We start from the raw sequence: 27708 nt of genomic DNA on the forward strand, positions 1-27708 counted from the left end.
CACATATCTTTTAGACACTGAAGTAAATAGTATTTATGCCCGGAAATGGACAAGCCTCTTCTACTGGGTGATTAGTGTGAGGATTTGAATCACTCTTTTCAAGATTTGACCTGGCTTTGGTTTTATTGTTGCTATGGTTACCTTTTGTGTTTTGTCAGCTTCAAAATGATCTAGTTAGCTTCTGTTTCGATGTGAGTCAGGGTAAAGGGGGTGGTTTCCAGTTTTATTGTTCCATCCTTAGCTTTTGTTGTTCCTTATACATTTGTACCACAGAGGGACTCTTTCTCCATGGCTCCATCTCTAGCAGTCAACTGCTTTTGCTTGTTTCTTAATGTTCACTAGACTCGTAGTGATGGCAGGTGTTTTCCGATATTGTGTCCAGCCTCAGTCTTTGGCAGGCCCTCTGTGACTGAACCTCAGGGAAAGGAGCTTTCTCAATAAATTTTTCCTTTTTGTCAGCCAAACTCTGGCTTGTATCTTTGGCCATTTCTGAGGAGAGCATTTCCTTCTCTCCAGTGGTAGGAAACAGCTATTGGTATTTGAGGGGTTTTTTCACTAGCACCAAATACATGGTGTCTTTTTTAACACCATTTCCCTGATTATCTGACATCAACCTGTGTCCTACAATTCAGTTCTATTCTGCCACTATCCAAAGTTAGCCTCAGATTTACAGTTTTAACTGCTCAGTCCCACAAGACTGCCCTTACTTCAGAGGGCACTTACAAGTCCAACATCCCCAGGTTACCCACATTTTTGTATCATTTGACTACAAATTCAGGGGTGCTCACAATCCCCCCCCCTCAGGTTCAGTAGTTTGCTAGAAAGATTCACAGAACTCAGGAAAAACACTTTACTTATTTTACCAGTTTATATAAAGTATAGCTCAGGAACAGCCAGATGGAATAGATGCACAGGGCAAGATATGTGTGGGGGTTGGTGAGGGAGGGTGCCTGTGAATGGATATGAACTCCAAGGGTTCAGTGTTACCACCCTTACATACCTGGGGTTTAACAACTTGTAAAGTATTTTAGCTGAATTCTTCTTAACCATATGTATATTGCCAGCATCTCGACTTCCCAGATTCTGTGACAGGAAAGCCAATGATCATATTCTGTCTTCTTGGAGGAGGTGCCTATCTTTTCATGGATTTCAGGCTTTTTGGTACTCTTTTGACCTTAGCTCTCTGATGGGTTCAAGAAAAGTTATGACTTTAGAGTTAATTTGGCTTTTTTAATTGTTAAGTTGGGGCCAATGATCTTTCCAGCTTTCTATTTCTTAGGCATAAGTAGAACTTGAGAGCATTCAATTTTGATGCGTAAGAATTACTTGATTGAATCTTAATTTTTGAAAATCAAAATCAGTAAGAAATATTTAAACTAACAACATTTGAGGTTGTAACAAACCAGAGCTCATTCATTATGAGGAGTGCCTTGTGATATATAATTATTTTAGTCTGTAGCTTCAAAATCATCTCTTTGATTTACTTGTCCTTCAGTTTTCTATTTGGAAGGGAATTCATTTTTTATTTTATATGATAAAATGGAGGCAAGAACAAGAAGGACTCAGGAAGAGCTGGAAACTCTTTGCTACAAAATGAAATAGCGAATACCAGCAGTTTAATTATTGTTTAGCTTTCTTGTATTCCGGTGGTTACTTCTTTCAGAGCAATTTAAAATGGATTAATTTTTAATCCTCTCTCTTTTTCTGCAGGGGTGCCTTCCAGACAGGCCAAGGACCTCTTGATGCCCAAGTAAAGCTCTTAGAATTCACTTTGGAGCAGAATTTTGAAGTCGTTTCAGTTAGTACTATTTCTGCTGTGATAGAGTCTGTCACTTTTTTAGTGCACCACTATATCACTTGCTCAGACAAAGTAATGTCTCGAAGTGGATCAGATAGCTCAGTGGGTGCTCGAGCATGCTTTGGGGGACTCTTTGCCAACCTCATTCGTCCAGGTGATGCAAAAGCAGTTTGTGGTGAAATGACAAGAGATCAACTCATGTTTGATTTGTTAAAACTGGTTAACATTTTAGTACAGCTGCCTCTTTCGGGCAATAGGGAATACAGTGCAAGAGTGTCTGTGACCACCAATACGACAGACAGTGTTTCAGATGAAGAAAAAGTTTCAGGAGGCAAAGATGGTAATGGAAGCAGTAGTAGTATTCAAGGATCACCTGCATATGTCGCTGACTTAGTGTTAGCCAACCAACAGATAATGAGCCAGATTTTGTCGGCTCTGGGCCTGTGTAATAGCAGTGCCATGGCGATGATAATTGGTACGTATTAATATTAAGAATATTAATCTTATACTTGTTTCTAGTACTATATCTCTTTCCTTTAGCAATGTATGAATTCATTTTCTTTTTACTTTATAATGCAGAGTTACTTTTTTGTAAACTTCTTAGCATGACTGATTTTTATTAGTGAAAACTTTTATAGAGTGGCTTCAATCAGTTGAAAATTTTTAAGTGTGAATTTTTTAAAAATTGGAAAATACTAACAAAATAACTTGTAGTGAATTAAGAAAAAAAAATCAGTCTTGTAAGTTAGGTACCATAATTTATAGTCACGTATCGCTAACATTTTAAAGATGGAGAATTTCACATCAAATTTTGTATTAGGGAATGAGTAAGATTTATTTGTTCACAGTTTTTTAAAATGTTAAGTATAAAATTTTGTTCAAGTTTAACAGTTTTATGACACATATATCAATGTAAAATTTATATATTGTTGCTTTACTTTTCTACCTATTTGAAAGCTAATATATTATGTTAATTTTTTTAACTAATTAAACTTCTGTAAATTGTGACAAAATCCATTCCTGATATATTTTTGCTTATTAGTATTTCTTTTTTCATGTAAGGGAAACAACCATATCTTTTTGATTAAAAGTTTTGAAGTTTAGTTACATAATAGTATCACTTATTTTTCTTTCCTTTTCTTTTTGGTATGTATAATGATGTTCCTCAGTCATGTAATAGAGCAACTTTATTGTTACCAACAACAGAGGTATCTCCTATAAAAGATACCAAAAAACATCCTCTACTGAATGTTATGAGAGATATTTTAATTTCTAGATATGTGTATATGTATACACACACACACATAGCTTTTATGTACCCATCCTTCAGTGGTTTGGGGGTAAAATGGCTTTTAAGACTCTATTTTAATTATTATGGTTTTTAAGGATATGCTTTTTAAAAATGTGTCATCTTTTTATTTAAACTAGGGGCAAGTGGATTACATCTCACCAAACATGAAAACTTTCATGGTGGGTTAGATGCCATATCAGTTGGGGATGGATTATTTACCATACTGACAACACTTAGTAAAAAAGCTTCTACAGTTCACATGATGCTGCAGCCAATTTTAACCTACATGGCCTGTGGATATATGGGCAGACAGGTAAGTTCAATCTAGCAACAACTGCAGTAATTTAAGTAGTTACTAGCAATGGGAGCAGAGAATTATTTGTAAGACAGAGACAGAGTATTCTAGTTATATGTTGGAAAATGAACGGAGTCAGCAGGTGAGAACTATAGATTACTAGTATAAGTTGGAGAGGAAAGTTTCCTTGAAACTGTCAAAGATGACTACAGTGATGTAAGGATAAAATGTTTAACATATTTTAAAATTTTAGATTTTCTTTCCATTGTCTTAAGAAGTAGTTCTTTCCTTTTCCCTAACCATAGCATAGTTGAAAACCAACATGTTCTTCGTAGATGCTACATATGAAAATTTAATACGAGTATTTTTTTTCAAGCTTAAGTTACATATTTAGTTTCCTTTCAGTTAAAAGGTGTTAGGGTAATTTTAAAAGAGAAATAGGTTAGAATGTTACTACTTTTTAAATTTCCTTTTTAAAAAATGAGATTTTAGGAGCCAGTGTGATTATTTTAATTTCTAGCCCATTTACCATTTTTTTCAAAAGCAGATTTTAAAACAGTTTCTTAAGGAATCTTCTATTTGTCAGTGTATAATTATCATTTTCATAAATATACACTGCATGTGTATATATATTTCCCCATTGGAAGATACAAAGATATTTGAGAAGGATACATTTTTAAGTGAAAGTAGTGTCTACTCGAAAACAAAATCGATGCACATTAATTTAAGGTAGAAAATGATAATAGTAGGTAAACACAGATGCAAAAAATGCTGAGTTCAGAGAGGAGACTGTTCACTTCCTTTTTGATTCAGGTTAAGATTTCCTAAATATTTTGGCAGACATTTTGTATTTAGTGATTTAGGTTAAGGTTGCCATTTTATAATAACTAACTGTAAAAGAATATTACATTCAATAAGAAATTTAGTTGTCCTAATTCACAGGAAATTAATAATCACCTTTTAAAAATCACAGTATACATGTATGGTTTTTTTTTTTTAGGGCTCTCTCGCTACTTGCCAGTTATCTGAACCATTATTGTGGTTCATTTTGAGAGTACTGGATACTAGTGATGCCTTGAAAGCATTCCACGATATGGGTAAGACAAAGTTACAAAACTGTCATTTAAGTGTAACCATTTGATAGTAAATTATGTTCTTATTTTTGTAGTCTTCTGTGAAAGTTGACTCAATGTCAAATCATGTGTGTTAAGATAATTTTCATATAGTATTCTCTTTAAATTTAGGTGGTGTTCAGCTCATTTGCAACAATATGGTTACTAGTACAAGGGCTATTGTAAACACTGCAAGAAGTATGGTATCAACTATTATGAAATTTCTTGACTCTGGTCCGAATAAAGCTGTTGACAGCACTTTGAAAACACGAATACTAGCTTCTGAGCCTGACAATGCAGAAGGGATCCATAACTTTGCACCCCTGGGTAAGAAAAGAGTTATTTCATCTTATGGGTATGAATTTAAGTAGCAGTTAATTGGCTGGTATGAAGCAAAAATAGTTGTCAAAGTAAGTTGATTGTGTTACAGTATCACCATTTCAATTACAAGCCATTGATTTTAAAGGTAGTAGTTTTCCAAACATTCTACTGATTAGAAGGAAGTTTTTAATTGTTCTTTAGTAGTAAAATTTGTTTTTATTTCTGAGTTTAAATAGAACACAATTTATGAAACTAAGTAGTAGGTTCTTATGTCAGTTTTCATTGTAAATGTTAGTTTTAAAGGACTTATTCCTTCTTATTTGGAGTGGTACTTTTTTTTATAAGAAGTTTCAGATTTATATAGTTATTCTTTTTTTCCATTCTACATAGTTTCTTTTTATATTTTTCTTTTCATATTTCTAACTCATGAATATTGACAATTTAGAATAAAGGTGATTATTTTCAAGCTGAAGCCTGTATTGGACATTGTTTTTTACTTAAATCATTTGAGAATTACTGTGCTAGATTTGTTGTTGCTAGTTTAGTTTTCATTTGACATGTTAGTGCATAGAAATTAGGCAGCAGTTAACAGAGAATTTGTCGCCTTGCCAGTTGACTGGATGTCCTGAGGTTTTGTGAATACTGTAACAAATTATGCTAAATGTATTAAGTACATTCATAGTATTAAATGTTCATGTTTTTAGCTAATTTTTCTAGTGTAATTATTATGGTTTGAATAGTTCTTGATGCCTTATTGGGTTTCTTTTGCAAGTTTTTATTTTATTTAAAATACTTCTGTAGGTACAATCACATCTAGCAGTCCTACTGCCCAACCAGCTGAGGTGCTTTTGCAGGCCACACCACCCCATAGAAGAGCTCGCTCTGCTGCTTGGTCCTACATCTTTCTGCCAGAGGAGGCTTGGTGCGACCTTACCATTCACCTTCCTGCAGCAGTGCTTCTTAAAGAGATACATATCCAACCTCACCTTGCATCTCTTGCAAGTGAGTAATATTTTTTGTAAAGATCCATCATGAAAATAAACGATAATTTAGAAGCATTTAAAAAATGAGAAAAATACTTAGCAAACAGTGATTAACTTAGATACACTTTCCAGATTGCTAAATTTTGAACAGTTTTAATATATTTAACACTACCACCAAATCATTTCCCATCAAGTGAATTGACATGGCTATTCCCCTGAAACAAATAGAGTGTGTGATGAAATTTAAACAAATATATTCTAGTTATATGTTATTTTGCCTTTCCTCTTCCCTCAAATTTATGAAGCTATCTATATAGCATTAAGATAAAATGAGTTAGTTTATACAGCTGTAGACAGCAGTCTTAGTTTTTCTAGGTAGTCCTCAGTCCTATCTCTGTAATGTGAAATTAGCATAGATTCCCCTTCCCATTGTAAGGTAGTTACATCTGCCTTAATACTTTGAGTGTGATATTTTGAATATTTATGATCTTTAGATTTTTAATATTTTGAGTATCATTCATTTGATGCATTTTCATTGAATACATTTTGTTGTGACTTTGCAACGTTAAATAATTGAAAAGAATTTTTAGAAAACAAGCTGTACATTAAAAGGAGCAGAAACTCCTTTAAGTATTCATGAAGGAATATGAAGTACTATTTTAAGTTTATGAGGGTCCCCAAATTCTTTCAATATAAATATAATAATTTGTACAGAATTGTTGAAGTTATCACATTTATCTTCATTGATTGATTCTCATTGCTATCATATGTCACTCAGTAATTTAATGAAGAACTATAGAGAATTTTGTAGACACCTGGCATATTTGGAAGAATCAATTTTTCCACTTATTTGCAAGATTAGATTATTATACTCTAATACAGTTGTGGAATCCACACGTTAGATAAAAATAGATATAATGAATAAAATGGCAGAAGAAAAATAGACTAATGCACAGTGTTTTAGCAGGTCAAAAATAACTATATTACATGGCAAAATATAAGTCAGTGTAAGACTTAGGGGATAATCTAAGATGAGGAGGAAGCTCCTTTTATTCAGAAGGAGAAAGTGGTTCATGTGAATGGTGGCTTTGGAGTGTAGCTAGAATTTGCACATAGGAATTGGAACAGGAAGGATGTTACAACGGAGAACTCTGTACATTATGAAAACTCAGTAGGTTAGGTGTTCTCCAATACAAGTGTGATTAATAATTTTGGTTTTGGATTGGAGCAGAAACTGAAGATATAGTGTGTTTCAGTGGAAATAGCATAGCCTTTAGAATCAAACATGGGCTTGAATATAAAATGTGTCCTTTGTTCATTTGGGGGTTTGAATTATTTAATCTCTTTGTCAGTTTGTATTGACAGATTCAAAGAGATTAAATAATGTGGATAATGCTTATCTCAAAAGGTAAGATTAAACTTAAAAATTGATGTGACTTGTCTAGTTCTCAGTGTAAACCAGGGGTGTAATTGGCATATAATAAAAGTTACTTCCTAATTTTACAGTTGAAATTAAAGGCAAAGTTCAAAGGTTGTTTTAGTTGATAGATAAATTTATTATATGGGCTTCCATGTTTGTGGAAAGAAATTTTCCCATAACAGCTGCCAGTTATTACTTCATTGGGCCTCCTTAAATTTTAGCAGGAAATGGTTTTATTTTTAAGTATTCTGAATGTTTGTTTAAATTTTGAAAGGCAAAAACAGATTAGAGGCAAAAGCAATTTCTAAATTCAACTGTGTTTAAAATCATAGCAATATGGTAGTAGTGAAATAATGAGTTTGTTTGTGAAAAAGTATTTTTTAAGTTACATTCCTCCCAATTTACAACAGTAAACCATAGCATATTAATCACCATATTGTTGGTGATAATTCTGAGTAAAGTAGAAATAATAGAGTAAGTAATTGCCTATTTTTCTTTTCTTGGAGCGAATTAAGTACATGTGGATTGCATATCTTGTTACTCTTTTTTAGGTTAATGTTAGAATTTTTTAAATACAATTTTTATTATACTGTGAATTTCATATAATAGCTGTAAAATCAATTATGGTGAAAGTCAGTGACAAAGTATGACTTGGTGTGTACATTTTCTTTTTATGAGTTCATAATGAATATAACTGAAAGCTGTTTTACTGGGATTGCCACTAAAATATGAACTCTGGTTTACTTTTCCTTTAGTAATTGTTCAATTTTCTCTTCCTGTAGCCTGCCCATCCTCAGTGTCTGTTGAAGTAAGTGCAGATGGGGTAAATATGCTACCATTATCCACTCCTGTTGTCACAAGTGGTCTCACCTACATAAAAATTCAGCTTGTAAAAGCTGAAGTAGCTTCTGCTGTCTGCCTTAGACTTCATCGTCCACGAGATGCCAGCACATTAGGCCTTTCACAAATTAAATTACTGGGCCTCACTGCTTTTGGTACCACTTCTTCAGCAACAGTTAATAATCCTTTTCTTCCATCTGAAGATCAGGTATCCAAAACAAGGTATGTGGTTTCTCATTCTTAAAAAAACCTTTCTGTGCTTTTCATAAAATTGTTTATACTGTGTTTTTTTTTTAGAGTTTAGGAAATTCTTTGTTCCATAGGTATCTGAATAATATCATAATTTTATTAAGTGTCATAAAGAATAATTCTATAGAAGCAAAACCTTGAGGCTGGTTAAAATTGAGATTTATGTGTGTTTAATCCTTGGGATGATCCACAATGTGGTATATGTGGGTGTGGGTTCCAGTTCTTTGGATTGTAGTCTTATGTAAGCATTTCCAAATGCCTATCCCCAAGAATACATCTGAAGCATACAAATGGATCATATAGATAGGCACCTAGCCCTATATGGTCATTCCTAAGTTGCCAGTCTGCAGAGGGTTAGATTTGAACCATACAAACTGACCAAACAAAGAAGGACCTGAATATATCCGTTAATTTACATTCTTCTGGTAACGTTTGATGGTTGAAAATTTTATAGATTGTCTTAATATAAGTTTTACCTGACAAAAAAATTTAGGATTTCTTTTTTATTTTTGAGCTGCCAAGACTTTACAGTTTTGCAGTTCTATGATCCTTTGCAGTTTATATTTATGCATATAAATATATGTATATACAAAAACATTTCCTGACTAATTAAATAAAAAGGAAGTTCATAATTCCTAAATGCTACTAGCACTTAAGTATTTTTTTATGTTATAGGGGAAACTTACTGTGTGTTTAATTCTTTATTGATGTTACAGTATTCTAAAAGTATTTTTTAACGTAGATTGGTGCTACTTACGAAATACAACATGCTGATCTTTTCGGTTTTTTCTTCCTTTTTTTTCTGCTTTATAAGTCACAAGGAATTTTTTTTTTTTTTTTAAATATTTTATTTATTTATTTTTGGCTGCGTTGGGTCTTCGTTGGCACGCGCGGCCCCTCTGTAGCTGCGGCGAGCAGGGGCCGCTCCTCATTGAGGTGCGTGGGCTTCTCACTGTGGTGGCCTTTCCTGCCGCGGAGCATGGGCTCTAGGCGCGTGGGCCCCACCAGCTGCGGCACGCGGGCTCAGTAGCTGTGGCTCACAGGCCCAGTTGCTCCGCGGCATGTGGGATCCTCCCGGACCAGGGCCCGAACCCGTGTCCCCCGCACTGGCAGGCGGATTCCCAACCACTGCGCCACCAGGGAAGCCCAGAATTTTTTTTTTAATACATATCCTCTCCTTGTTTTTTATTTAGATTCTTTTCCCGTGTAGGTCATTACAGAGTATTGAGCAGAGTTCCCTTGCTATACATCAGGTTCTTATTAGTTATCTATTTAATATATAGTAGTGTATATATGTCAATCCCAATCTCCCAATTTATCCCTCCCCCAGCATACCCCCTGGTAACCATAAGTTTGTTTTCTACATCCATGACTCTACTTATGTTTTGTGAATAAGTTCATTTGTACCCCCTTTTTTTTAAGACTCCACATATAAGCGATATTGTATGATATTTGTCTTTCTGTGTCAGACTTACTTCACTCAGTATGACAATCTTTAGGTCCATCCACAACATGCTGATCTTTGAGAAGTTTTGTTTTACCCCTGAAGTAATTTAAGCTACTTAAATTTACCCATATAGGCCATTTTGTGTTGTGTATTGCAGTATTGGATGGTTACGGTTATTACATCATTGCCTTACTCACATAAGTGATCTGGAAGGAATGATGGCAAGTGCAGCTGCACCTACTGCTAATCTGCTACAGACTTGTGCTGCCTTACTGATGTCTCCATACTGTGGAATGCATTCACCCAACATTGAGGTTGTGCTTGTGAAGATAGGACTGCAGTCCACTAGAATTGGCCTGAAGCTTATAGACATTCTTCTGAGAAATTGTGCAGCATCAGGCAGTGATCCTACAGGTGACAATTTTGATATTTTAATTTTTACATATCTGCAAAATAATGACAGTTGAACTATGTGATATTTGTGATTAATTCTGTTTCTGAAATTAACTTCTATTATGGCTTCATTATTTTTGGAGTTTTGTTTTTGAAATTTACAGAAGTTATTTCTAATGAATAATTTAAAATTAAATTGAGCAAATCTTCTCATCCCATTTGCTTATTTAGCAAATTTTTCCTTTTGATTCTTTGTTGCAAGATTTGAATAGCCCTTTACTTTTTGGAAGACTGAATGGACTCTCTTCTGACTCTACGATAGATATTCTTTACCAGCTTGGGACAACTCAGGATCCTGGAACAAAAGACAGGTAGGTATGTGGTGATCTCAGTTTTCATATGAGGACACACATACACACAATCACATGTAGTGAATGTTACTTGGAATGCTTTATTTTCCTTTTTTTAAATTAATTAGTTTATTTACTTTTGGCCGCGTTGGGTCTTCGTTGCTGCTCGTGGGCTTTCTCTGGTTGCAGCGAGTGGGGGCTGTTCTTCATTGTGTTGCACGGGCTTCTCATTGTGGTGGCTTCTCATTGCAGAGCACGGGCTTCAGTAGTTGTGGCACGCGGGCTGAGTAGTTGTGGCTCGCGGGCTCTAGAGCACAGGCTCAGTAGTTGTGGTGCATAGGCTTAGCTGCTCCGCAGCATGTGGGATCTTCCCAGACTAGGGCTCAAACCCGTGTCCCCTGCATTGGCAGGTGGATTCTTAACTAGTGCACCACTGGCAAGTCCTGGAATGCTTTCTTTTTAGATCTTTTCATAAAAGTTAAGCTTAGGTATTACTAAACATGTAGAAATATAGGAATATTGTGTCCATATTAGGTACTTGGAGTATTTTGTTAATAGTAATAATGTTTGTTTTTATTGATTACTTATTGCTATTGATTATATTATTCACGGACAACTTTTCATATACTCCTTACCCTCTTTCTCCTGCTTCCTACCACAAAATGAAACACTATCATACCAAGTAAATAATATCTGAATGTTTCACCTAAATGTTTAGTGATCTTTCGTTATAGGTAATTTTAGATGAGTTTTACTAGTGTAGATCTTCCTTGATGTCTTTTACCTCCAAATTGATAGGGACTCCAAGTAATTTTGAAAAATGTTTTAGTTGATAAATTTTTGAATGATACTTTGGCATTCTCTGGTTTTATGTATATCATCTGTATCTGGAGAACATATTTATAGAGTGTGTGATTCTATAAATAATATAAATTATCTTCATACTAGAGATTGTTTCCTGAGTTAATATCCTTTGAAGTATATTGAATATTTTATATCCAATTAATATTCTTTAATATTGTTATTAGTTTGTGTTTAAAATGAAATCATTTGGTATGTTATTAAATGTCTTACTTCATAAATTATTAACAGATTATTTTTTGTGGGTGCTTACTCATTTTATAGCTATTTACCAAGTAGTTGCTATATGCTTGACATTGTGCTAATACTAGAGAGGTAAAGTTTATTGAGTCCAGCTTGTGCCCTCAGGACTGAGAAGACAGAGCAGTATCACTCATAAGGGAAGATTTATGAAGGTCAGACTTAAGGGTATGAATTAGAGTGCCAGACAGTGAAGGCATCTCGGAAAAATTGCTACTTAATCTCTGGTAATGTAATAGCTTTCATTTAGTTTAGGCTCATTGCTTTCAGGTTCTCTGGATTAAAAATATTTAAAGAACATATTGAACAAAGTATAATTAGTTTCAGCAGGATAACTTTAAAATATTAAATAGGCTGGCTTCCTTTCCATTAAACTTTTTGCTTTATATAAACTATGTGATACCTGTATTATATTTAAAAATATACTGGAGTATTTTTGACAAAGTAGATACGAATTTATGTCAATTCATAATTGTTAATAGGATTTAAAAATACATTAAAAATATGTGCTAAATATTTTTCTAGAATAGGTTTCTTTAAATCTCTTGTGATTATTTAAAAAAAATTTTTATCATAAGAAGAAAATTGCATTTAAAATTATTTTCTTAGCATTAATGCAAATGTGAATATTTCAGAATGTTTCAGAACTAACATTAATGACAAGATTGTTGGCTGCTGTTTTTCTAGAAAATGTTACTCTTCTGTAATTGCCTCATCTCCCTTCTTTTTCTATGACTTGTCCTTATGTCCTGTCATATGAAATTTAAAGCATCTTACCCTTCAGTCCTTCAAGGTAGAGAGAGGGATTAAGTAGTATTATATACGTTCCAATTCCCATTTCTTTTACCCTGAAGCAGAGAATCTTGTGCTCTAAACTAGACATTTAAAAGTAAACAAAAACAAAGATAAATACAGTGTTTTAAGAACTTGACAGTAAGTCTCACCTCCCACCTCCCCCCCACCCCCCAAATACAAACTCCAAAGCATTACTGCTTTAAAAAGCCTTTTGCTTTCATTTTGTGGTCTCCAGCTCTAGGGGATTGAGTGTAGTGTGGCACTTGAAAAAGAACATATGTTGGGGCTATTCTGTTGTCAGAGTGAAAGAGGGTGGGTGGCTACTACTAGTATTTAATGCTTGGGGGCCAGAGTTGTGAAACATTTCATGCTGTATTGCATGAAATTCTGCACAATGAAGAACTGGCCCCAGATCACTGCTCTGTGGTATGTGGATTTGTTACAAGGTGAGTGAAAATTTAGAGGACAGAGTGAGTTTTTTAAGTTGTGTATCCTGTAATTCTAGATAGGTATATATTCTGTCACAAATGAGGTAAGAATCAATGATTATTTGCTGAATTAGACTTGAGTCATCTCAAACATTTTCATTGCTTAAGATTGGTAGGGTTTTGGAAAATTAGAGTTACTATGACCTTATTGATTGTATAATTCCTTTTCCCTTCTATTTTATTGATATATTAAAACTATTGAGAAAAATCAGTATATTATTCCGATAAATACATTGCTTACATGCAGTGGTGGTATTTATCTGTATTAAATGTCAGCTGGAGTATAATTGGTTATTCAAATTCATCTTCTTCTTTTAAGAATTCAGGCCTTGTTAAAATGGGTCAGTGATTCTGCAAGAGTGGCTGCTATGAAAAGAAGTGGCAGGATGAGCTACATGTGTCCTAACTCTTCAACAATAGAGTATGGTCTTTTGATGCCATCTCCTTCTCACTTGCACTGTGTAGCAGCAATTCTGTGGCACAGTTATGAGCTGCTGGTAGAGTATGATTTACCAGCACTGCTGGACCGAGAGCTCTTTGAGTAAGTATGATTTGTGAAATTCTCTTTTCCCCCAGTACTAGATCACTTTAGATTTTTACTTGATGAAACAGCATTTTACATTTTTATTTATATAAAAATAATACTTCAGAAAGTACTAGTTAAGTATAATCAGTATAAGTTCGAAATGAGATGCTACACAAATTTAATTAATTTATCTTCAAGTTTTAAGAAGCTACATTAGTGTCATTGCTGCTTTTCCCACCTAAAATTGGAACGTTTAATATATTCTCTTGCAGGTCATAATGTTTATTCTCATCTGCAAATTTACCTGCCAGATTCTTTTATCTTTAATATGCAACTTTGGAGGGAAAGTGTAGCTAGAAATTTTGAGAGACTACTTTAGACAGTTTTTACAATTGGTTGTTTTTACTTCTTTCTAGATGGCTGTTATGATTGCTCTTTTGACAAGTAGTTTCCACTTAACCCACATTTCTTCACCATACTCAGTTAAGGCTTTGTTGAGCTGACTGCCTAATAACTGCTAAGTCTATAGCAAAATATAATAATTTATTTCTGAAGAGTTCCATGACTCTTAAAAGGTTGGCTTTTTGTCCTCTAGTTTGTCATTTTCATATTTGGTCCTATCAGTTGGCATAATCCATGACTTATTAGTGAAACTTGCTAACAGTTTTCATTTTGCTGATATGAATTAAAGCCATTAATAATGTCAAATTCAGTCTAGACATTTCTTAGGTATAATTTTTTAAATTGTTTCTTTATGTCATTGTTTTGAGGTCACACAGAGAATGGTAGAACCATTTTGATATAGATCTCTTGGTTTTCTATACTCATTTTACAAATCTAACTTCCAATCTACTGAAGTACTTAATGATGTTTATCAGTCTTCCTGAAACATTACAGTGTCATTATATTGAACGTCAAACTATATAATTTTCATGAAAGTGATTTCTAGTAGAAATAATTGACAAAGAGGTCATACTAAATATATGTATATGTTGTTAACATGGTATCTTTTATTCCCTAGGTTACTTTTTAATTGGTCCATGTCTCTTTCCTGCAACATGGTTTTGAAGAAAGCTGTTGACAGTCTACTTTGCTCGATGTGCCACATACACCCAAGTTATTTTTCTTTGCTTATGGGCTGGATGGGAATTACCCCTCCTCCAATGCAGTGTCACCATGGACTGTCCATGACAGATGATAGCAAAAAGCAAGATCTTAGTTCATCTTTAACAGATGACTCTAAAAACGCACAAGCACCTCTTGCACTAACTGAATCACATTTGGCAACCCTTGCTTCCTCTTCTCAATCTCCAGAAGCTATCAAACAATTACTGGACTCAGGTTTGCCTTCTCTTCTTGTGAGGAGTCTGGCTAGTTTCTGTTTTAGCCACATTTCTTATTCTGAAAGCATTGCTCAATCAATAGATATTTCCCAGGACAAACTCAGGCGGCATCACGTTCCACAGCAATGTAATAAGATGCCTATCACAGCAGACCTGGTTGCTCCTATTCTTAGGTTTTTGACAGAAGTTGGCAATAGCCATATTATGAAAGACTGGCTTGGTGGGTCTGAAGTCAATCCACTATGGACAGCACTTCTGTTTTTATTGTGTCACTCTGGGTCCACTTCTGGAGGACATAATTTAGGTGCACAACAGACCAGTGCAAGATCAGCTTCTCTTTCTTCAGCTGCTACAACAGGATTGACTACTCAACAGAGGACAGCAATTGAGAATGCAACTGTTGCATTCTTTCTGCAGTGCATTTCATGTCACCCTAATAATCAAAAGCTGATGGCCCAGGTAAGAGTAGAAAAACTGGCTTATGTTCCAGTGTCTTATTATTGTAATGTGCTGTCACATGGCACTCTTGAAATTAGCTCAGAAAGGGTCATGTATTAAGGCCAGGTGATGGTGAGGTTTGGGGTTGGTTGCATTTAAGGATTTGAATTTAAACCATAATTAAAATTAAGTACTGATGTCTCCTCCCTCCTCTCCTCAACTGTTACATAAATCAGTTATTCTTTCTGATGAATGATGGACAAATTCATGGAGATTCTAGCTAAAGATCATACATTCCTCCTTTTAAAAAACTGCCTCTAATCAAAAGAGCAACGCTTCAGGGACTTCCCTGCTGGTCCAGTGGCTAAGACTCCGTGCTCCCAATGCAGGGGGCCTGGGTTCGATCCCTGGCCAGCGAACTAGATCCCACATGCTGCAACTAAGAGTTCGCATGCCGCAACTAAGACCCGGCACAGCCAAATAAATACATAAATAAAAATATTAAAAACAAAAAAACAACGCTTCAGCTATTGGAACAGGATTGACCACTTGAAGGTGGCCATCAAGTGCCTCACAGCATTGAGGCATTGCATTTCATAGTAACCGGATTGTTAGAGCTGTTGATTTGCTTCTAATGAAGCAGACATTAGAATAAGATTCAGATAGGAGACTCCTGACAAATCACATTAAAGGTATGAAAGATGATCTTATTGTATTAAGTCCACAGAGCCAAAAATCTTGAAAGCTGGAGTTATCTGGAGCATAATTCTAGTTGCTTTTTGCCAGTTTCTGCTGCTTTCTGTCTGTTGTGATCTTCAGCAAGTTGTTTAAACTGTAAAATGGAGATAGTAATACCTGCCTCTCAAAAGGTTTTCTTCTTTTGAGAGGATTAAATATGATAATGTATATGAAGTATCTAGCATACAGCCTGTCTGAGACATGGCAGACACCAATAAATAGGAACCAGCTTCTATTTTTACCCCCTGATTTGATAGTGCTTATTCAGGTTAAACTATTAATGAAGGATGAGCTATCATAATTTTCAAAAAATACTGAATGATTTAACTTTAAGAAGAGGAAAGTACTTTGTTGCATAAAGTAATTAATTATTGGGAAACTGTATCTACTTAATGTGTCTAATTTGAAAGAAATGCTTAAATTACCAATTTTAACCAAGTCCTTGAATATGGACATTTCACAATTTGGTTTGTGCCTGTGGGTAGTATGAAACTTTGTGTTCCATTGTCTTCTGGCCTAATAATCATCACTTAGCTTTTTGTTAAGGCTTTGTTTTATATTTTTAATATATTTTTTCAAAATTTTTGTTGTATTGTAACCACATTGATATTGACTGAAGTTAAAATTAAGTTGGTTTTGCTGGGTATTTATTATGTGAAAACCCTGTAGTAGTAACTTCTCTCATCCACAGAAATTTGTATTTCACTTTTAACTTTTCGTCTACTTCCGTATAATCTTTAATTGCTGATTTGATGAATTCAAATACACTTATTAATCCACATTTAAAATTTCCTCTTTGTTCTTTAAAATATAAAGCTGCAAGTAAATATTTCATTTAACTTTTTAAATCTCTCACGTTGCCAGGTTCTCTGTGAACTATTTCAGACATCTCCTCAAAGAGGGAACCTTCCAACATCAGGGAACATTTCAGGGTTTGTACGTAGATTATTTTTGCAACTGATGTTAGAGGATGAGAAAGTGACAATGTTTCTTCAGTCTCCCTGCCCAGTGAGTATTTAACAAATTAAATCTTTATGATGAGCTGTGTGTAAAAATATTTTATGTTTTCATGTCAGAGCTTTCAGTTATCTCTGTTCTAATTTCTAATGAAATGAAATGAAATTAGAAATCAGAGGTTGTGCTAGCAAAGTAAAACTAGCACAACCTTTATACTTAAGGATAGGACTTAAAAATCTCAGCTAACCCTCTCTGTCCAAAATAACCTAGTTGTAACTTGCCATGAATAGTATAATTTGATTTGGGGCGGGGATTGACAGATTATTAGGTACAACAGTGCTAATGCAAAGTATGATGAACAAATCGCATGGCAGACATGCCACATTTGAAGAAATATATAAAATAAACTCTTTACATTTTTGTATGCATTACTGAATTGTTTGTTTTTTTATGCTTCTGAAATAGTTATATAATGATATACATTTCAAAAAAAACCTTCTTAATTTCTTTTAAATTTATTTCCAGCTGTACAAGGGTAGAATTAATGCTACTAGCCATGTCATCCAGCATCCAATGTATGGAGCAGGCCACAAGTTCCGTACACTTCATTTGCCGGTCTCAACAACATTATCGGAAGTTCTTGACAGAGTGTCAGGCAAGTCACATTTAAATAATTGTGTTTCTTTAACTTTATGTTAGATGTTTATAGGAATTTTATTATTTTTATAATTTTATTGCATTCACTCACTCACCAACCATTTAATGACTAGAAAAGGTCAAGGTAGCTTCACATTTAGAAGCATGATGCAGTGGACAAAATGTACAATACATTCCAGCACCTGTAATTCTTTTGCTGTGATGTTTGTTATGTGTAGTAATGACAGAATGGGCAGTTGGAAATGTAGACAAGCTGTGGGAAACCATTGATGGAATTTTCTCATGATAAACCATCAGGCTGTGTTTTTTTTTTTTTTTTTTTTTGTGGTACGCGGGCCTCTCACTGTTGCGGCCTCTCCCGTTGCGGAGCACAGGCTCCGGACACGCAGGCTCAGCGGCCATGGCTCACGGGCCCAGCCGCTCCGCGGCGTGTGGGATCTTCCCTGACCGGGGCATGAACCCGTGTCCCCTGCATCGACAGGCGGACTCTCAACCACTGCGCCACCAGGGAAACCCTGGGCTGTTTTATAGTAGATGAATTACAGTGTATTAGGTTGCATGACAGAATTCTAAGTAATAAACATTTACTAAATCTAGGGGAGAAATGAGTGGTCAGTAGGTAGAATCAGCTGGTGACCTTATTGTTTATAACAGTGAAGAAAGCAGAGAGCACGTTTCCCCTAAGTTTATCAAGAGCTCTCCAATGATACCTTTAAACAGGATATAAATTATTAAAGTTAAAGCATTTTTTTGAGGTAGAATACAAATTGACTGTGGTTAGTTTGGGTTTATTGCCTCTCAGAAATCCTAATCAGTGATGAATTCATTGAGCATCTGCTATGTGTAAACACAGTAATTTCTTCTAGGGATGTAAAAGTGAGCAGGACATATATTCTACCTCTCAGAGTATTTATGATCTATTGTATGTTGTCAGAATAAAAAATAAACTGAAAATTTTAAATGTTTGCATTTTAATTTAAATGTAAGTCAGTGTGTTTCTATCTGTATACATTAGAGGGGGTACCTAAGTCTTTAAGCAACACTGATAATTGAAAGAAGTTAGGAGTATCCAGAAAAAAAACTGGCGCTATTTGTTAGTTGGAAATAGAAATCTAAACTTAGAATAAAAGACTGAGTTGAAGAGATTTGGGAGTTGTTACCATACATACGTACATAGATGGTAAGTTAAACCACGTGAACAGATATGATCACTTTGAGAAAATAATGTAGAAAAGATTCTTTACCAGTTTTAGACACTGCATCTAACAGAAATGTGTGCATAAAATTATAATACTTTCCTACATTTTTACATGTTATACAGTAAAATGTTAGAATATATTATAAATGTGTAACAGTTTTTTCTTATTTGAAAATGTCCACCTTACCTGTTACAGCTAAACTTTTGTGAAAATTTGACTTTGCAAACTTTTTTCTGAATTTCAATTTTCTGAAATTGTGCCTTCTACATGATGAAGAAAAACTTTAAAATTAATTAATTGAAGGAAGGAAGTGGGGAAGAGTACTAAAATTCAATTTTTGAGATTTCATACATTAACTTGATAATGGAAAAGTATAGACATAGTACAAAATAATTGGAAATTTAACATTTTTATTTATCTTTAAATGAATACTATTTTCTAAAATGTCATGGTCTGCCATTTAGGATATTTAACAAAATAGTTCCCTTTATTAACTAAAAATTAACAAATAAAACTTATTGCTGTGGAAGAATAGTACATCCTAGTAAAAAGTCCAACAAAGTTATCCTGAGCAAATATCCGAAACTTCTAAGTGCTGAGTTTAACCTTTGATTAGCAATGCTTTGGTACTTTAAGGTGTATTTGTGATATTTAGCCATATCTTAGGATATATTAACATGTGCCATGTGTATTTTATTAACATGTATGAAAACAATCCAAAATTATTCGAGCCATAGTTTTACCCACTGTCTACAGCTTTCAACTATACTGCTTTCAAGTAATAAAGGTTATGTGTCTTTTTTTAAAATTCTATTATTGTTTTTAAGCAATTTGATTATTATTATCATCAAATAATATACCTTGTAGTTATCTTCATGTTTCTTATGATTTGAGTTTTTGGACATGAATCTGTGTGGGTGTATAAATTTCATCAAATTTGGAAATTTTTTGGCTATTAGTTTCTCAAATATATCCTGTCTCCCCGTCACTCTCCTCTCTTTTGGTGATTCCAGTTACACATTTATTAGGCCTCTTGAAGTTGTTTCACAACTCACTGAAGCTCTGTTCCTTTTTCCCCCTGTATTTAAAAAAAATTTTTTTTTGACAACTTTATTAGAGTATAAGTGCTTTACAATGGTGTGTTAGTTTCTGCTTTATAACAAAGTGAATCAGTTATACATATACATATGTTCCCATATCTCTTCCCTCTTGGCGTCTCCCTCCCTCCCACCTTCCCTATCCCACCCCTCTAGGTGGTCACAAAGCACCGAACTGATCTCCCTGTGCTATGCGGCTGCTTCCCACTAGCTATCTATTTTCCATTTGGTAGTGTATGTATGTCCATGCCACTCTCTCGCTTTGTCACAGCTTACCCTTCCCCCTGCCCATATCCTCAAGTCCATTCTCTAGTAGGTCTGTGTCTTTATTCCTGTCTTACCCCTAGGTTCTTCATGACATTTTTTCCCTTAGATTCAATATACATGTGTTAGCGTACAGTATTTGTCTTTCTCTTTCTGACTTACTTCACTCTGTATGACAGCCTCTAGGTCCATCCACCTCATGACAAATAGCTCAATTTCGTTTCTTTTTATGGCTGAGTAATATTCCATTGTATATATGTGCCACATCTTCTTTGTTAGTTCATCCGATGATGGACATTTAGGTTGTTTCCATCTCCGGGCTGTTGTAAATAGAGCTGCAATGAACATTTTGGTACATGACTCTTTTTGAATTATGGTTTTCTCAAGGTATATGCCTAGTAGTGGGATTGCTGGGTCATATGGTAGTTCTATTTGTAGTTTTTTAAGGAACCTCCATACTGTTCTCCATAGTGGCTGTACCAATTCACATTTCCACCAGCAGTGCAAGAGTGTTCCCTTTTCTCCACACGCTCTCCAGCATTTATTGCTTCTACATTTTTTGATGATGGCCATTCTGACTGGTGTGAGATGATATCTCATTGTAGTTTTGATTTGCATTTCTCTAATGATTAATGATGTTGAGTATTCTTTCATGTGTTTGTTGGCAATCTGTATATCTTCTTTGTAGAAATGTCTATTTAGGTATTCTGCCCATTTTTGGATTGGGTTGTTTGCTTTTTGTTATTGAGCTGCATGAGCTGCTTATAAATTTTGGAGATGAATCCTTTGTCAGTTGCTTCACTTGCAAATATTTTCTCCCATTCTGAGGGTTGTCTTTTGGTCTTCTTTATGGTTTCCTTTGCTGTGCAAAAGCTTTGAAGTTTCATTAGGTCCCATTTGTTTATTTTTGTTTTTATTTCCATTTCTCTAGGAGATGGGTCAAAAAGGATCTTGCTGTGATTTATGTCATAGAGTATTCTGCCTATGTTTTCCTCTAAGAGTTTGATAGTTTCTGGCCTTACATTTAGGTCTTTAATCCATTTTGAGCTTATTTTTGTGTATGGTATTAGGGAGTGATCTAATCTCATACTTTTACATGTACCTGTCCAGTTTTCCCAGCACCACTTATTGAAGAGGCTGTCCTTTCTCAACTGTACATTCCTGCCTCCTTTATCAAAGATAAGGTGATCATATGTGCATCGGTTTATCTCTGGGCTTTCTATCCTGTTCCATTGATATATTTTTCTTTTTTTTGTGCCAGTACCATACTGTCTTGATTACTATAGCTTTGTAGTATAGTCTGAAGTCAGGAAGCTTGATTCCTCCAGCTCCGTTTTGCGTTCTCAAGATTGCTTTGGCTATTTGGGGTCTTTTGTGTTTCCAAACAAATTGTGCAATTTTTTGTTCTAGTTCTGTGGAAAATGCCAGCGGTAGTTTGATAGGGATTGCATTGAATCTGTAGATTGCTTTCGGTAGTAGAGTCATTTTCACAGTGTTGATTCTTCCAATCGAAGAACATGGTATATCTCTCCATCTATTTGTATCATCTTTAATTTCTTTCATCAGTGTCTTGTAATTTTCTGCATACAGGTCTTTTGTCTCCTTAGGTAGGTTTATTCCTAGATATTTTATTCTTTTTGTTGCAGTGATAAATGGGAGTGTTTTCTGGATTTCACTCTCAGATTTTTCATCATTAGTGTATAGGAATGCCAGAGATTTCTGGGCATTAATTTTGTATCCTGCAACTTTACCAAATTCATTGATTAGCTCTAGTAGTTTTCTGGTAGCATCTTTAGGATTCTCTATGTATAGTATCATGTCATCTGCAAAGAGTGACAGCTTTACTTCTTCTTTTCCGATTTGGATTCCTTTTATTTCCTTTTCTGCTCTGATTGCTGTGGCTAAAACTTCCAAAACTATGTCGAATAAGAGTGGTGAGAGTGGGCAACCTTGTCTTGTTCCTGATCTTAGTGGAAATGCTTTCAGTTTTTCACCATTGACGATGATGTTGGCTGTGGGTTTGTCGTATATGGCCTTTATTATGTTGAGGAAAGTTCCCTCTATGCCTACTTTCTGCAGGGTTTTTATCATAAATGGGTGTTGAATTTTGTCAGAAGCTTTCTCTGCATCTATTGAGCTGATCATATGGTTTTTCTCCTTTAATTTGTTAATATGGGGTATCACATTGATTGATTTGCATATATGGAAGAATCCTTGCATTCCTGGAATAAACCCCACTTTATCATGGTGTATGATCCTTTTAATGTGCTGTTGGATTCTGTTTGCTAGTATTTTGTTGAGGATTTTTGCATCTATGTTCATCAGTGATATTGGCCTGTAGTTTTCTTTCTTTGTGACATCCTTGTCTGGTTTTTGTATCAGGGTGATGGTGGCTTGTAGAATGAGTTTGGGAGTGTTCCTCCCTCTGCTATATTTTGGAAGAGTTTGAGACTGATAGATGTTAGTTCTTCTCTAAATGTTTGATAGAATTCGCCTCTGGAGCCGTCTGATCCTGGGCTTTTGTTTGTTGGAAGATTTTTAATCACAGTTTCAATTTCAGTGCTTGTGATTGGTCTCTTCATATTTTCTATTTCTTCCTGATTCAGTCTTGGCAGGTTGTGCCTTTCTAAGAATTTGTCCATTTCTTCCAGGTTGTCCATTTTATTGGCATAGAGTTGCTTGTAGTAATCTCTCATGAACTTTTGTATTTCTGCAGTGTCAGTTGTTACTTCTCCTTTTTCATTTCTAATTCTATTGATTTGAGTCTTCTCCTTTTTTTCTTGATGAGTCTGGCTAATGGTTTATCAATTTTGTTTATCTTCTCAAAGAACCAGCTTTTAGTTTTATTGATCTTTGCTATCATTTCCTTCATTTCTTTTTCATTTATTTCTGATCTGATTTTTTATGATTTCTTTCCTTCTGCTAACTTTGGGGATTTTTTTGTTCTTCTTTCTCTTATTGCTTTAGGTGCAAGGTTAGGTTGTTTATTCAAGATGTTTCCTGTTTCTCAAGGTAGGATTGTATTGCTATAAACTTCCCTGTTAGAACTGCTTTTGCTGAATCCCATAAGTTTTGGGTCATCGTGTCTCCATTGTCATTTGTTTCTAGGTATTTTTTAATTTCTTCTTTGATATCTTCAGTGATCACTTCGTTATTAAGTAATGTATTGTTTAGCCTCCATGTGTTTGTATTTTTTACAGATCTTTTCCTGTAATTGATATCTAGTCTCATAGCATTGTGGTCGGAAAAGATACTTGATACAATTTCAATTTTTTTCAAATTTACCGAGGCTTGATTTGTGACCCAAGATATGATCTATCCTGGAGAATGTTCCATGAGCACTTGAGAAAAATGTGTATTCTGTTGTTTTTGGATGGAATGTCCTATAAATATTAATTAAGTCCATCTTGTTTAATGTATCATTTAAACCTTGTGTTTCCTTATTTATTTTCATTTTGGATGATCTGTCAATTGGTGAAAATGGGGTGTTAAAGTCCCCTACCATGAATGTGTTCCTGTCGATTTCCCCTTTTATGGCTGTTAGTATTTGCCTTATGTATTGAGGTGCTCCTATGTTGGGGGTATAAATATTTACAATTGTTATAACTTCTTCTTGGATCAATCCCTTGATCATTATGTAGTGTCCTTCTTTGTCTCTTCTAGTAGTCTTTATTTTAAAGTCTATTTTGTCTGATATGAATATTGCTATTCCAGCTTTCTTTTGGTTTCCATTTGCATGAAATACCTTTTTCCATCCCCTTACTTTCAGTCTGTATGTGTTTCTAGGTCTGAAGTGGGTCTCTTGTAGACAAGCATATATATCGGTCTTGTTTTTGTATCCATTCAGCCAATCTGTGTCTTTTGGTGGGAGCATTTAGTCATTTACATTTAAGGTAATTATCGATATGTATGTTCCTATTCCCATTTTCTTAATTGTTTTGGGTTCGGTATTGTAGGTCTTTTCCTTCTCTTGTGTTTCTTGCCTAGAGAAGTTCCTTTAGGATTTGTTGTAAAGCTGGTTTGGTGGTGCTGAACTTCTCTCAGCTTTTGCTTGTCTGTCAAGGTTTTAATTTCTCCATCAAATCTGAATGAGATCCTTGCTGGGTAGAGTAATCTTGGTTGCAGGTTTTTCTCCTTCATCACTTTAAATATGTCCTGCCAGTCCCTTCTGGCTTGCAGAGTTTCTGCTGCAAGATCAGGTGTTAGCCTTATGGGGATTCCCTTGTGTGTTATTTGTTGTTTTTCCCTTGCTGCTTTTAATATGTTTTCTTTGTATTTAATTTTTGACAGTTTGGTTAATATGTCTTGGAATATTTCTCCTTGGATTTATCCTGTATGGGACTCTTTGTGCTTTCTGGACTTAATTAACTATTTCCTTTCCCATATTACAGAAGTTTTCAGCTATCATCTCTTCAAATATTTTCTCAGTCCCTTTCTTTTTCTCTTCTTCTTCTGGATCCCCTGTAATTTGAATGTTGGTGCGTTTAATGTTGTCCCAGAGGTCTCTGAGACTGTCCTCAGTTCTTTTCATTCTTTTTTCTTTGTTCTGCTCTGCAGTAATTATTTCCACTATTTTATCTTCCAGGTCACTTATCCATTCTTCTGCCTTAGTTATTCTGCTATTGATCCCATATAGAGTATTTTTAATTTCGTTTATTGTGTTGTTCATCGTTGCTTGTTTCATCTTTAGTTCTTCTATGTCCTTGTTAAATGTTTCTTGCATTTTGTCTATTTCCAAGATTTTGGATCATCTTTACTATCATTATTCTGAATTCTTTTTCAGGTAGACTGCCTATTTCCTCCTCATTTGTTAGGTCTGGTGGGTTTTTATCTTGCTCCTTCATCTGCTGTGTATTTTTCTGTCTTCTCATTTTGCTTATCCTACTGTGTTTGGGGTCTCCTTTTTGCAGCCTGCAGGTTCGTAGTTCCCGTTGTTTTTGGTGTCTGTCCCCAGTGGCTAAGGTTGGTTCAGTGGGTTGTGTAGATTTCCTGGTGGAGGGGACTGGTGCCTGTGCTCTGGTGGATGAGGCTGGATGTTGTCTTTCTGGTGGGCAGGTCCACGTCTGGTGGTGTGTTTTGGGGTATCTGTGGACTTACTGTGATTTTGGGCAGCCTCTCTGCTAATGTGTGGGGCTGTGTTCCTGTCTTGCTAGTTGTTTGGCATAGGGTGTCCAGCACTGTAGCTTACTGGTTGTTGAGTGAAGCTCAGTGCTGGTGTTGAGATGGAGATCTCTGGGAGATTTTCGCTGTTTAAAATTATGTGGAGCTGGGAGGTCTCTTGTGGAGCAGTGTCTTGAACTTGGCTCTCCCACGTCAGAGGCACAGCACTGACTCCTGGCTGTGGCACCAAGAGCCTTTAATCCACACGGCTGAGAATAAAAGGGAGAGAGAGAAAGAAAGAAAGAAAGGAAGGAAGGAAAGTAGGGACGGAGGGAGGGAAAGAAAAGATAAAATAAAATAAAGTAAGATAAAATAAAGTTATTAAAGTAAAGAATAATTATTAAGAAAAAAATTTTTTAAAGAAAAAAACACACGGATAGAACCCTCGGACAGATGGTGGAAGCAAAGCTATACAGACAAAATCTCACACAGAAGCCTGCACATACACAAAAAGAGGAAAAGGGGAAAAAAATCATAAATCTTGCTCTCAGTCCATCTCCTTAATTTGGGATGATTCGTTGTCTATTCATGTATTCCACAGATGCAGGGTATATCGAGTTGATTGTGGAGCTTTCATCCGCTGCTTCTGAGGTTGCTGGGAGAGATTTCCCTTTCTCTTCTTTGTTCACACAGCTTCCGGGGCTCAGTTTTGGATTTGGCCCTGCCTCTGCGTGTAGGTCGCCGGAGGGCGTCTGTTCTTCGCTCAAACAGGACGGGGTTAAAAGAGCAGCTGCTTTGGGGGCTCTGGCTCACTCAGGCCAGGGGGAGGGAGGGGCACGGAGGGCGGGGCGAGCCTGCGGCGGCAGTGTAACATTGCACCAGCCCGAGGCGCGCCGTGCGTTCTCCCGGGGAAGTTGTCCCTGAATTCTGGGACCCTCGCAGTGGCGGGTTGCACAGCCAGCATGGAAGGGAGGTGTGGATAGTGACCTGTGCTCACACACAGGCTTCTTGGTGGCGGCAGCAGCAGCCTTAGCGTCTCATGCCCGCCTCTGTGGTCCGTGCTTTTGGCCGCGGCTCACGCCCGTCTCTGGAGCTCCTTTAAGCAGCGCTTTTAATCCCTTCTCCTCGTGCGCCAGGAAACAAAGAGGCAAGAAAAAGTCTCTTGCCTCTTCGGCAGGTCCAGACTTTCCCCAGTCCTCTCCCTGCGCTCCGACGCTCCGACCGAAAACCGAGCCTCAGCTCCCAGCCCCGCCCGCCCCGGTGGGTGAGCAGACAATCCTCTCGGGCTGGTGAGTGCCGGTCGGCACCGATCCTCTGTGTGGGAATCTCTCCGCTTTGCCCTCTGCACTCCTGCTGCTGTGCTCTCCTCCACGGCTCCGAAGCTTCCCCCTTCGCCAGCCGCAGTCACTGCCCGCGAAGGGGCTTCCTAGTGTGTGGAAACCTTTCCTCCTTCACAGCTCCCTCCCACTGGTGCAGATCCCGTCCCTATCCTGTTGTCTCTGTTTATTCTTTTTTCTTTTGCCCTACCCATGTACGTGGGGGAGTTTCTTGCCTTTTGGGAGGTCTGAGGTCTTCTGCCAGCGTTCAGTAGGTGTTCTGTAGGAGTTGTTCCACGTGTAGATGTATTCCTGGTGTATTTGTGGGGAGGAAGGTGATCTCCGCGTCTTACTCTTCCGCCAACTTCGGCTCGTCCGCTCTAAAATTTTTTATAATTGTTCTATCTTCAAATTGTCTTCAGTATCTAATCTGCTGGAAGTTATAGCTAGTTCTTTTCTATATATGTCCTTCTCTTTATTTAAAGTGTACAAGCTTTCTTCTAGTGTCTTGATTTTTTGTTTTTTGTTTGTTTGTTTGTTTTGGTCGCACCGCTCAGCCCGTGGGATCTTAGTTCCCTGACCAGGGATTGATCCCATGCCCTGTGGAGTGGAAGCACGGAGCCTTAACTACTGGACTGCCAGGGAAGTCCCTAGTGTCTTGAATATATTGAGCTATTTATGTAGATTTTTTTTTTCATTGTGGATTGTGTGTTACTGCTTTTATTTATTTATTTTTTTTTTTTGCGGTACGCGGGCCTCTCACTGTTGTGGCCTCTCCCGTTGCAGAGCACAGGCCCCAGACGCGCAGGCTCAGCGGCCATGGCTCACGGGCCCAGCCGCTCTGCGGCATGTGGGATCCTCCCGGACCGGGTCACGAACCTACATCCCCTGCATCAGCAGGCAGAGTCTCAACCACTCCGCCACCAGGGAAGCCCCTGCTTTTTTAATTTGCCTAGAAAATTTCGTTGGTTGCTAGACAATGTGATTTTTACTTTTCTGAGTGGTGGATATTTTTGTATTCTAATAAATATTTTTTATTTCTTTCTGAGATGTAGTTATGTTACTTAAAAACAGAACATTACTTTTAGGACCAGCTTTTAATAAGCTTTATTAGGTGGGACCAGAGCAGCTGTTAATTTAGAGCAGAACTTACTGTGATGATGGAAATCTTTTATAACCCTGTACTATCT

General features: G+C 36.2%; 1 protein-coding gene across 15 annotated transcripts in view; it reads left to right on the forward strand.

The window, feature by feature from the left end:
* BIRC6 (baculoviral IAP repeat containing 6) overlaps nt 1-27708 on the forward strand; it is a 246461-nt gene that overhangs the window by 131089 nt on the left and 87664 nt on the right. For all 15 annotated transcript variants that reach the window (XR_004352692.1, XM_032652164.1, XM_032652166.1 and 12 more), the window contains 12 exons: nt 1711-2273; nt 3227-3402; nt 4385-4481; nt 4629-4823; nt 5619-5819; nt 8003-8282; nt 9914-10170; nt 10412-10520; nt 13203-13424; nt 14431-15211; nt 16793-16936; nt 17411-17540. Coding sequence is in view for 14 of the 15 variants with exons in the window: in XM_032652164.1 (XP_032508055.1) it covers nt 1711-2273; nt 3227-3402; nt 4385-4481; nt 4629-4823; nt 5619-5819; nt 8003-8282; nt 9914-10170; nt 10412-10520; nt 13203-13424; nt 14431-15211; nt 16793-16936; nt 17411-17540 (3155 nt within the window). In the remaining variant the exon portion in view is untranslated. The remainder of the gene's footprint in view (nt 1-1710; nt 2274-3226; nt 3403-4384; nt 4482-4628; nt 4824-5618; nt 5820-8002; nt 8283-9913; nt 10171-10411; nt 10521-13202; nt 13425-14430; nt 15212-16792; nt 16937-17410; nt 17541-27708) is intronic.

This window comes from Phocoena sinus, chromosome 13 (genome assembly GCF_008692025.1).
Source record: "Phocoena sinus isolate mPhoSin1 chromosome 13, mPhoSin1.pri, whole genome shotgun sequence".
In the NCBI taxonomy this organism is placed as follows: Eukaryota; Metazoa; Chordata; class Mammalia; order Artiodactyla; family Phocoenidae; genus Phocoena; species Phocoena sinus.